Consider the following 12,191-nt stretch of genomic DNA (forward strand, 5'->3'; position numbering starts at 1 on the left):
ACGAGTTCGCGGGGGCGCGGGGCCGCTGCGGAAAGTGAGTCCCGGGGGGGCGCGGGGTCCCCGGCCCGGCCCGGCCCTGCTCCGGGCGGAGCTGGAGCAGCTGCGGTGCCCTCAGCGGGTCGGGTTCGCAGCTGGGGGCAAAGGGGGTGGGTGAGAGGCTGCCGGGGAACACCCGGAGCTGCATTGAGTGTGTCCGGCCCGACAGGTCGCCTGGCTGGGGGATAGAAGTGTCATCGAATCACAGAATGCCCTGGGTTGGAAGGGAACTTAAAGATCATCCGGTTCCAGCCCCTTCCATGGGCAGAGACACCTTCCACTAAACCATCTTCTGGCTGTTTTCCTCTTTTCTGTCGAGTCCTTAGAGCAGCTCGGTATCAGGCGCTGATGTTGTTGAGCGCAGTTCCCCGTGTGTGTTCGGCACGTGTGGCACAGTCCTGCGAGCTGGCGCAGTGCTGCTTTTCTCACGGATGTGATGTGCTTTTGCTAATAAATAAGCTTCTGAGCTAAGTGACAGCATTAATAATGGGCCCCTAAGAACACCTGAAAGTAGGCATATCACAGAGCAACTTGGGCTTTCGCAATTTGGAACGCTCTAGAAGATATTACTTGTTGTAACATTATGGTAATACCCTGTCTTGACGTGTGTTTTCCAAGCTGTCAAGCAGATGTGCCTAGCATAAGTTTATGTGAGCAGAGCAGGAAATTTTGGTAAGGGAAACCTGACAGCTGCTTTTAAATATGCTAGATGTGCCTCCTGAGGATAAACTGAACAGAGAGTAACCACCCTGACCTCACTTTATAGCCTTATTTATTCCTGGAAATGCTCTTTTTTAGCTCTTGTCAGCCCAAATGTGTGCTGTTACAACTCTGTCCCTCACTTTGCTAGAACAGCATTTAAAATAAAACTTCTCTAGGTACTGTTGTCTATTCACAGCCTGTTACTTTGTTTCGTGCAGGGGAGATTACCTACGATGCTGCAAGTTCTGTTACCCATTATGTGCGTTCGTCATTCTTGCCGCTTGTGTGGTAGCGTGTGTTGGCTTAGTCTGGATGCAGGTGGCTCTCAAGGAGGATCTGGATGCAATAAAGGAGAAGTTTCGAACTAGTAAGTATAAATGTAACCACTCTTTCAGGTTTTCTTTGGGCACTATGAAGAGCTTTAATTGCTCGGTCAAAGTCTGAAAGTACTGAGTAGATAAACTGCCTCTGAACTTGAGTCCTCTCAGCCAAGAACACTTGGAGGCTTGGCAAATCTGAGGTGAATGTTATATATTCTTGCCTGCTCTATATCTTCTGAGGAACAGGGACCCTGGACTAGGTGGGCCTGTAGTTGCTTGTACATACATTTCTAAAATTCCTGACTTCAGTCTTAGGAGTGCTCTCTGCCAAAGAAAGACCCTATTAAAAAAGTTCTGAGCAGCCCTGTCAAAGCAATCTAGGGAATTATGAAAAAAAAAGGATTAAAAAAAAATTAAGTCTGGAACATTTCTAAAATCCTCTGATGCTTGCTATGGTGTTACTGCAGTTTGAATGTTGCTTTGATACTATGTTTTCTCTCTGTATCCTCTGAATGTTTTTCTTGCTTGCATTGACCTGTCCTTGTACAACTTTTACATCAGGTTGCATTTGCTTTGGAGTTACATCGTGTTTAGTACTTTGAAGTATGGAGTTAATGTGAGGTGTTTTTTCTCTTAGGTCTCAGTTTATCCCTGTCCATGTAAGATTTCAATAGAATAACTTCTGTTGTGCTGAGGTGTAAGAAATGGTGAGATTAGCACCTAAAGTGTACTCTTGGTTCTCTGTACCTCACCTCTGGGCATAAGATATGTTTTGGTGCCTCATTTTAGTGGTGTTTAAAATCCTATATATATCAAAAAACGCAAGGATAAGCTAAGGAGCTGTAAGAATGGAGCAGAAGAGAGTGAAGCTTTAAGCATTCAGATAGTCTCTGGCTGCTTCAGGAAAGCCAGATAGCTGTGTTTTACCTGAGAAGCACCACTGTTGCTGTGAGTTTTGTGCCATAGCTTTGGTCTTCATCTCAGAGTTTAAGTGCCCAGGACACGAGAATGATCTTATAAGGCTGGTGAAATCAGTTCCAAAATTTGGAGGCTACTCGGGCTGGAGGTAAGCAAAGGGCTTGTTTTGCTTGTGGTAAAAGAGATGTTGAGGTGTGTGCAGAAATTTTTTGCTGTTGGTATTTAGGTCTTCCTGTTCAGGTGTGTAACTGCTGTGAGGTGGGGAATTGTCTGCCAAGGTGGAACAGGCTGGCTGGGTGTGAGAGAAAGAACTGATGATAGATATGCTTTTATGTTAACTGATACTGAACTCTGAAAGTTATCTGTAATTCCTGTCCACCAGTTATGGAGGATACCTTCAGCTCCAGGTGCTGCCTTGTGGCTGTGAGTGTACCCACAGCTCTGCAGTAGCTGTTCTGTGTTCTGGGTCAGCCAGCTCTTCATGGGCTGCTCTGCTTTGAGGGTGTGCTGGCAGTAAAAGTTTTTCTTGAGGACAACGTTTGTTGGCTTTGGTGTAGCTGAGTTTCATCATTCCTGTTTTACACAGACCCCTTTGTTAAAGCAGCTGTTCTCTCTGAGCAGATTGTCTGGCAGTTACAGATGGGCTTGTTTTCTTCTTAATAGCTCTGACAGAAAAGCTGTATATTTAATACTATGTCTGGTGATGAACATGTCAGATTTCCTTGCCACTGTAATAGCATGCCTAGAAGTTGGATGGGAGCCTCATAATGAGGCACAGCATTTAAAAACAACAACAAAAAAGCAGACAGCAAGAACAACCTGGTTCCAAAAGGCAACACTGTGCATTGGTAAGATGTGTGGGTGAACAGAAACAAAGGCATGTGATCCATGTGTCCTACAGCAAGTTTGGAAAAGGAACGTTCCTCCTCTGAATCTTCATCCAGGTTTTTTTTCTCCTCATAAGAGTGGATTCCTGTGGTGATATTTGTTATGTTCTGCCATCTTTTGCACAAACTGAGTGCAGTATGAGTGCTTTTTAAAAACAAGACATCTTTGCATCCGGTGTGTTTGGAATAGGAGGAAGTCATGTGGTGTTTCCCTTCGCTTGTTAGTAATGATGCTGAGAACGTGTGGTACTTCCTAGCACTGCAAAAACCTGTGGAGTCTCACTGTACACAGTGAGAATGGCAAAACAGAAAATAATTTGTCTACAAGAGCCTCTGAAATAGCAAGTCCAGCGTGAACTGCTTGTGTCAAGTGCACAATTAGCTCTCAGTCTGTTTTGGCTAAAATACACTTTTCAAGGTCTTATTTAACTGGAAGTGTTATTTGGATCTTTGGTGATCCGATTTCTCTGAACTTAGAAAGTACTTTTAGAACTTGCTTCAAGAGGAGTGAAGTCGTTTTTTGAAGGTGCACAGCTTTCCAGTTGTGTGTGTTTGGGCATGCACTCCACAGGCTTCCCCTTTTGACTGGATGGGTCACCCATGGAAATTCGTTCTGGGAGCTGCCAGCCACATACCACATAGGTCCCACTGCTCCTGGCAGGCTGTTCTGAATGGTGGCAGTTTGCTGTGGAGCCTTCCAGTGCTGCCTTACAGGGTGGAGGTGTGGATTTTGGGGAACTCTCATCTCCTCCTCAAAACCTTTGCTTATTTGTTTCTCGGATGGGGGGATTTAGGGTTGCCTAATAGAGCTTACAGCTAAACAGCTTAGTCACTGCAGATCTGGAAGGGCTGCATTTCTGAGGCTCCCTTGAACTGCTCTGAGCTGCACTGAGTTTCCCCCTTCCTGTGGTATTAACTGCAGTAATAACTGACTTTATTTCCAAGGACCATGTTTACTGATTTGTTTACCAACAGGCATTAGTGTATAAGATTATACCTTATTTTTTCAGTTGTCTCTCTGTCAGACAGAGCAACTGTAATCACGTTAATCTCTTTGGAATTTACTTCATCGTCAGCAGCCCCTTTGCAGGCTTGGAAAGGGCACTGAGGTTCATTTCACCTGCCTCCTTTGCTCTGGGACTGGGGGCAGTTCTTATTTGCAGGCCCATTACTATTTCATGCTCCCCTGTGAAGGTAATGCAAAATAACTGCACTAAATAAAGACCTGCTGAGGGCTGCCAAAATGACAGTACTGTGCAAAGTGTTAAATTTAGTACAGTCTCTCTGGGTTCTCTCTGCAGATATTGGTACTCTTAAAACAAAAAAGAGCTGTCACTCTGAATGTCACTGAATCCTGAATTGGCAATAAACCCATATATAGACTCTTTTATTACCTTCTTTCACTGCTGTAGATGTTCCTGTTTGTAATTTGTTTTCTGCCTTTCAACACTGTTTACCCAGACATTTTGTTTTGTTTTTTAAGCATATTTAATTATTTTTTCATTTTTCTAGTGGAATCTAATCAAAAGACATCATTCCAAGAAATTCCTAAACTGAACGAAGATCTGGTGCAGAACCAAAAGCAGCTAGAACAAATTGAGACTGGAGAACTGGGGCTGAATAAAATTTGGATAAATATCACAGAGATCAGTAAACAGGTGAGAGGGATCAGTACTTGCTTGTAGAAAATAATAAAATATTCCTTTCAATTTTTTTTCCCAGAAATTAATTTTAAGTGCAGTGCTGAGGTTTTATCTACAGTCTACTGTGACCTTATGCTAAATTTCTACTTTTAAAGTTAAAGTAGAGTGTAAATCTCGTTATTAAACAAGCAGAAAACAACCTGAGCATCCAGCTGGGCTGGAGACTGATCACAAGGAGGAGAAATTGCATAACTGGTGCAAAAACTTGAGGCAGAATTTAAACCTCAGAACTGTGCAGTTCTTAATTTTCCTGCCAAATAGTTGTGATGTTTACGATGAGAGATTTGACATTTCCAATTTCTGAGAGTGTTTTGTAAGAGTTACCTGGCTCAGTGCAAGCTCCTGTTGCTACAAGTGAAGAAGTGGTGAATATAAAATCTGCTGACACGCACTGAGACTCTGAGCTGGTGCAAATCTTGGCACTGTTGACACTGCTAGAACTAAGCTACTTACCAGAGACTATTTCCTTAATAGAGCTGCTCTATTAACTCACCCTTCAAATGAAGCATCCAGCAAGGCTCTTCCTGAAATTTTTGCCCCAGAGGGTAAAAGTTGAGAGCTGCTCACAGTGAATGGTGTCAGGAGGTGTGTGTGGGGAACCCTCCTTGACACGGGTGCTCTGGGTTTAATTTTTAGGAGTCCTGAGGTGCCTGCTCAGATTGGTTTTTCTTCAGTCCTGTGTGGTGGTGAAGTGCTTAATAAATGTATCTGAAAACTTGATTTGCTTTCTTTGGCATCTGATAGTCTGCTTTATCTTTCATGGGACTTTTAAAATGCTCTTATGTGCACCTGTATGTTGAAGATACTTGCACATGGTTCTTGCAGGCCCTCAAGTTACTTCAGGGTCTGGTTCAGTCTGAGCCAGATCTTTTGGGGTTCAGAATTTAGTTGCTGGGTTGTTTTCCATGAATTGCTGGGATGTGCTGCTGGGAATAATCTCAGCCAATATTTACAGCTGTGGAACTAGAGTCTGCATGCCAGCTGATCTACATTGACCTAATGCAAAATTAAAATCTTTCTCATTTCCTCAGCTTGCGAAACAACTTCTTTTTTTTTAACCAGAAGTGGATTTTATCCACTCCACCTTTGTGTTGTCAAGCGTGAGAAGAAATTATTTCTCTTCACTTTGACTGCTGATTGCTACAAATTGATCTTGAAGTGAGAGCATTAGTGATGAATGACTAGCATGCGCTTTTTAATTTATTTGACAACCTCCAGATTGGAATGAATAAGTAATCATGAAGATGCATTGAATAACTTGCTGTCAGGGACAATCAGGTGACAGAAACTGAGCTAACTTGCTGTGCAAAGGTTGTCACTGTTCCCCTTCTGCAGCAGAAGGTTTGGGTGATCTGTGCAACTTCTTTGCCTGTCACTCGACTAGAGAAGTTGTGTGGCTTTGCTGGGTTTTGCCAGGCAGGTTTGATTGCTAAATGCAGAAGTGGATGACTGTTTCCTCCATGTAAGGATTTCTTGCACAATCTTTAAGTCTTTCTTGGGCAACAGCCTTTCTCTAAGAGGATGAATGTAAAATTGGCAGAGGGTACCTTGTTGAAAAGAAAGGGCTTCTATGGCTTTCATTCAGCTTAAAAAAAAAATAAATAAAAACTTGCTCCTTTGCGAGAAGCAGAATATTTTAGTGTAACCTAGGCAGGATCTCTAGAGAGAGAGGTGTTTCGTGTGTGTGCATATATATTTTTGTATTACTTTGTGTTTTAATGTTACACATTAGGTCACTAGTATTGGGGAAGGTCAGAATCAGGATTATGTTGCCTAACTCTAAGTATTCCCTTTTGGTTTTAGGTATCACTATTGACCTCAACAGTAAATCATCTCAAAAACAACATAAAGTCTGCTGCTGATCTGATTTCTCTTCCTCTCACAGTAGAGAAACTTCAGAAGGTAAGCACTGTAAATGTAGCTATCACTAAATGCATTCTGTTTTGCTGATCTGCAGCTGGGCTCCTGGGGACAGCAGGAGCTACCTGATTTGCATGCAAGGAATATTTGCTTCCCTTGTCCTTAAAATCTGACTTTATATACTTGATATTGTATGGTCCTGTGATAATATATGGCAGGTAAAAAATTCGAAGGCCTTATTTATCCCCTTTGGAGATGCATTTGTTTGTATTATGTTGTCACATCTTTACCTTGAAACTGATCTTTCTGTTTACTTCAAGTTGCTAATCTTAATATCGTTTAAGGCACATGGAAGTGTCTGTCTGCAGTTTTATAACTCTGTTTACAAATAGGTTGTTTGTTTAGCTTTTTTAATTGGAAAATAAAATGGATTGCTCTCTGTTAATGCAATGTCTTACCATGTGCCTTAGCTGAGCATTCTTTACCAAGAACTGTCCCGTTTATTTTGGTATAAAGAATGGCTTGTTGATACTTGCCAGCTCTTCCATGGCAGTTCTATTTATTTAGCAATGAACATTTATATTTGGCTAAGGCCTCATGTGAGCTTTGTGGCATTGTGGGTTTCCATGTCTCGTTTCCTATCCCTACAAAATTAATGTGTAATCAACAAGCTAGTGATATGCAAAGCAATTAAGTGTGGTTTGGCTGATTGGGCTGCCAGGATTTCTTTTTTTCTGGGAGGAGTACAAAGCTATTTCTTAAGCTTCTTACTTGCTGCTACAGGCATGCTGGGTGTTCATTGTGTCCTAACAGAAGTAAGTCTTAAGACTTGTATCAGCAATAGTGTGGCCAGCAGGACCAGGGCAGTGATTGTCCCCCTGTACTCAGCATTGGTGAGGCCAAATCTCAAATCCTTTGTCCAGTTCTGGGCTTCTCATTACCAAGAAAGACACTGAGGTGCTGGAGTGTGTCCTGAGAAGGGCAGCAGAGCTGGTGAAGGGTCTGGAGCACAAGTCTGGCGAGGAGCAGCTGAGGGAGCTGGGGGGGCTCAACCTGGAGAAAAGAAGGCTCAGGGGGGAGTTTTCTGCTCTCTACAATTACCTGAAAGGAGGTTGCAACAAGGTGGTGGTGGAGGGGTCTCTTCCCCCAAGGAACAAGTGATAGGACAAGAGGAAATGGCCTCAAGCTGTGTCAGGGGAGATTTAAATTGGATAATGGGAAAAATTTTTCACCAAAAGAGTTGTCAAACATTGAAATATTGCATTGAGTCACCACCCCTGGAGGTATTTAGAGTGCATGGGTAGGAACTCTGAGACGTGGTTTAGTGGTGGACTTGGCAGCGCTGGTTTAGTGGTTGGACTCAGTCTTAAGAGGTCGTTTCCAACCTAAATGATTTGCAGTTTTGAGTGCAAAGAAAGTTCTTAATTCTTCAGGCTCACGTGCATATTTTTGTGGCAGTCTGCCTGCGGTTTCACTAACAAAACATTGTGTTTAGCAGGTTGGAATTTTGGGACAGTGCAGTTTGAGGAAGGCTGAGATTTCTGTCATCTTCTTTATTGCAGACTGTAGCGACCATAGGTAGCACTCTTACCAGTGTGGCTCACGATGTTGAAAATATACAGACAGCTATTGAAGAATACAAGAAATCCATAGAAATACTCCAGAATGATGTGGTAAGAAAAATGTACTGATTTAACACTGTTTTAATGGTTACCTGACTAATACGAAGAAAGCTAAAGAACTGTGTGGAGTTCTCCTTAAGCCTTCAAAATACTTTTGAGGTTTCAGTAGGTTGGCCCATTAATTAGCTAATCTTCTAATCCCTGTGTGTCATCTATTATATGGTACCAAGGATGTTATTTCTCTGTAGCCAGAATTTTTGTTCCCTACTGCACTTCTTATCCTGCATATTTTTGCTTCCTACTCCTCGGACGTGGAGCCTTGGAAACTTTGCAGAGTACTGCTTATGATAACTGCACTGTTATAGGCTTGAGGATGGTCAGAAAATTGAAATAGAGTTTTTTGGTTGAATTAAGGATGCATATACAGCTGAAATTACTGACTGTCCTTACCGAAAACCACTTGCTGTATTTATACTGACCTCTCACCGGTGGTTAACAAACTGAGCCAATAATTACAGATTTTCAGCTAAACTGCAATACAGCCTTACTTTAATTCTTCCAGACAAAATCTAAATTAGACACATAATAAAGCTTGATTCAGTCACTGGGTTCTACAAAAACATTGCAGATATGGCAGCGTGTATGGCAGAAAATGTGCATCATAATACTTCATTAAATGGAGAAGAGCTAATTAGGAGTGTTTAATAAAAATAAATTTGGACCTTATGTGTTTGAAAGAGAAAACTCTTATTAGCCTAGTTAAAATACTGCATGCACAACAGACATGAGTGACTGTAATTGTAGCGAAACATCCTTAGCAACAGTCTGCCAGTTATTAAAATCTTATTTATAGGCATTTGGTAACGTAATTTTCTGCTTCTTTCCTTAGAAGGAATTAAAACAGATGCCTTCACTTCCCTCCACTGTTGTGCCAAGGACTGAGAGAAACCAGACAGAAGATTGCAAAAAGGTATTTTTTTCCCTCGCATAAGGAATTTTGATACAAGTGTCATGGATATGTCACTTACCTGTGTGTTTCACAGTGCTGTAATCTGCAAAATATATGGTTTTTATCAAGCAATATAAATAGCATTCTTCAAAACAAAGCATAAGATCATTTTCCTGTAGTTTGTTCCTGTGTATGTGCAAACAGGAAAGTGCCCTGGTCTAAGAGTATTTTTTCTTTTTTTTTTGTGTTCTGACTGGGTGAGTAGTAAAAAGACTGAAACTGATATCTGACAAAATGTAGGTGTACTTTGCTAATGTAAATGGAAATGAGTTAAAGGCTCATGGAGTGGGTTTTATGGCAGGTACTTGCTAATCTGAGCAAATTTGGGAGTGGTAGGTATTGAGTCACCCTCAATGTAATGAGGTGTGGAAAGTAGTAATTCATCAACAAAAAGAAAGTTTAATGTGTGGGCGTTTAGCTGAATGGGTTGGAAGGGAATAACTGCACTTGCTTACATTTAACACAGTCAATATCTTCCTCAAAAATGAATCTCGTGTATAAATGTGCCCAGTACATGTTTTCTGGGGAAAGACAGTTGGTGTGCTTACAAAGCTTGACCTGGAAAATGAGATGAATAGGCTTTCTGTGTCCACTGGCACAGCTGAAGTGATTTCATTAGCAACAAAGAGGTTGCTAGGGAAGAAGGTTGCAACCCCGGGGAAGGTTGCAACCTGAGGAGGAATCTCGGTTTCAAGCTTTGCAAGTCGGAGTAACTTTCTGGAAACTTCCAGCTGGATGTTTTCATCGGTGTCAGTGCAGAGCCAGCCCTGCAGTCTGCTCGGCTAAACTGGGTCAGTCGTGTTGGTAACAGCAGGAGTGCTGCCGAGGCTGAGTAAACTGACACGTGCTGGGTTTGTATTTCAGGAAAGCCAGGCACTGCATGCAGCTCTGGAAGAGCTAAATAACACCGTGGTGGTGTACCAAAAGTTGAATGACATCAGGCTTCTAAATGTGGATTCAGCCATTGGCAACCTCAGCCGGAAGGTTACGCTGTTGGAAAACTCTCCCCTTGTTGGGAATAATCTGGACAAAAGAGAGAACTTGTCTACCAGCGTGGTAAGTATTTGATGGCTGAGGTAGTTTTTTAATACCTTCCTTACACTACAGACACGGCTTTTCAGACCTAACTAAAGAAAATGTCAGAATGAGACCTGAGATACTGAGGATTTCGTTAGGAAAGGCTGGGATTCGTTCTGTGTTTCTGAACAGATAACCAACATTAAGAGTATCTCTGAAGCAGTATCTCGTTTCTTCCCTGCAGATTCTACAGAAAAATGCCCAAAACACTGTGACATTTAAGACTTGGGTGATTGCTTTATGGAGCAGGAATCACAAACTGAACTATGTTTTAGCAATCACTTTGGCACAGGTCTGTTAAGACCACTGAGGAGCTAGGTGGGAATCTGCATTGTTCAACACTACTTAAATTCTAAAAACAAACAAACAAACAAAACAACAACAACAAAAACACCTAGATATGTTCATAAATTCTTCCTCTGCCTTCTGTATGCCTTACTGGGGCCAGTCAGTGAGAATATGTTCTGTATATTTAGCAATAAAGGAAGGTGCTGATGTTGCTGTGGTAAATTACATAACCCATTTTTATAACTTCATGTTTATTCTAGCAGGTATCTGCCCTGGTTTTTTCCTGCTTCGTGCCTGCCAAATTTGAAGGAAATAAGCTCTGTGTAGAAAATAAAAAGCACATGAATAAACTCTGCTCTGTTCTTTTTCTGCAGGGGAATGATGCAACTACCTCTCTAAAAGTGGAAAATGAAGATCAACTAGATAGTGAAACTCAGTCAAATACAGAACTGAAGGTAAAGTAAGCACATACAAATTACACTGGATTAGTAGAGCATGTAATTGTCTTTCTAATCATGTTTGAAATGAACCTTAATTGAGCAAAGGTCTGGAAACAGTCTGCTCTGATCAAGCTTTTTAAAAGTCCAGACTAGGAGAGCTTACCCAGCCCCTTTTGGGGACAGGAAGCCAACTGAAGAAAAGCTGTAATAGTTTAAAGTCTTGCCATTCTGACTACATGTGGGACAGCACAGCAGAACTGCTGTAATGTCCTTCCATGCAGCTGAAAGAATTTTGAGACATTCAATTCATGTAGAAATGTTCACTCCAAGTATGTTTGACTGTTTCATATTGTGGTTTTTCAGTGTCTTGTCCATTCCTATAGGGAATATAGGAACTAAATGTCAGAGTCTTTTGAAATTGGTGTCTGCAAAATAGTTGTCTGGTTTTCAGGTTGAGGTACTGATTCTGTTGTATGTGAATTTATTCCTATCATATTTCCATTGATTTTTGTTTGTTTATTTGTTTTTGTTTTAAAATCTTGTTTATTATTTTAAACTTGATCAACCTGGATCAGTCACTCAAAATTGCTTACATATTTTAAATTACTGCCTTTCCTGATCATCTGCCTCTATTGAAGGGGTATTTTTTAAGATTTTTTTTTTTCTCAACATATGTAGGAAGCAGGAACTAGAGATTCTCAGGTATCAAAACTAAGAGAGAAGCTTCAGCTGATCAGTGCTCTCACAGGCAAGCCAGAAAATGACAGACCCATTGAGACAACAAAGAATGGTAAGCATGTCTTGTAGTTGTACTTCCCTGTGTAACTCAAAGGATAACTAATGAAGGTGGATAATTTAGACCATTCCTTAAGATTTTGATGAAGGTTATTTTAGTTAAAGTGGTACAGAAAATTGTATATGACTCCAGAAGCTTGAAGGTGATTTTCCACATGTATGGCAGGACTCACATCAGTAGCTTGTGTTCGAAGGCATGCAGCAATTAACTTGGTGAACTTTGTACCCAGTAACACTTGGTTTTCCTTTTTGAAAATCTAAGTGTAACATAGAGGAAAGGTCTGTGTCTCTGCTGACTTCAGTTCTGCATTTCTGCTGTATACATCCAGGTAGTGCTGAACATCAGATTTTAAATACTCCATTACAATAGAACTGTGCTGCTTGTTCATTCCAGGCAGGAGCCTGAAAGTTTAGACCTGCTATTGGGGAATATTTATATTGATAAGATGAAAACAACCCAGGGGAGCAGTTGTAATTTGCTTAATAAAGCTTCCTCAGCACCCTCAGAGTGGGAAGCAGAAAACACTTCCAAGT

The 12,191-nt window shown here is 41.4% G+C and overlaps 1 protein-coding gene across 1 annotated transcript in view; it reads left to right on the forward strand.

Annotated features, from left to right (window-relative positions):
* The window catches only part of EFCAB14 (EF-hand calcium binding domain 14), a 17,394-nt gene that overhangs the window by 2,147 nt on the left and 3,056 nt on the right, over nt 1-12,191 (forward strand). The window contains exons 2-10 of the mRNA XM_018072256.2: nt 6-34; nt 957-1,105; nt 4,376-4,521; nt 6,370-6,468; nt 7,989-8,099; nt 8,938-9,018; nt 9,922-10,113; nt 10,797-10,877; nt 11,541-11,652. Coding sequence (XP_017927745.2) covers nt 6-34; nt 957-1,105; nt 4,376-4,521; nt 6,370-6,468; nt 7,989-8,099; nt 8,938-9,018; nt 9,922-10,113; nt 10,797-10,877; nt 11,541-11,652 — 1,000 coding nt within the window. The remainder of the gene's footprint in view (nt 1-5; nt 35-956; nt 1,106-4,375; nt 4,522-6,369; nt 6,469-7,988; nt 8,100-8,937; nt 9,019-9,921; nt 10,114-10,796; nt 10,878-11,540; nt 11,653-12,191) is intronic.

The sequence above is a fragment of the Manacus vitellinus genome, unplaced genomic scaffold (assembly GCF_001715985.3).
Source record: "Manacus vitellinus isolate BGI_N305 unplaced genomic scaffold, ASM171598v3 scaffold_21_pilon, whole genome shotgun sequence".
NCBI lineage: Eukaryota > Metazoa > Chordata > Aves > Passeriformes > Pipridae > Manacus > Manacus vitellinus.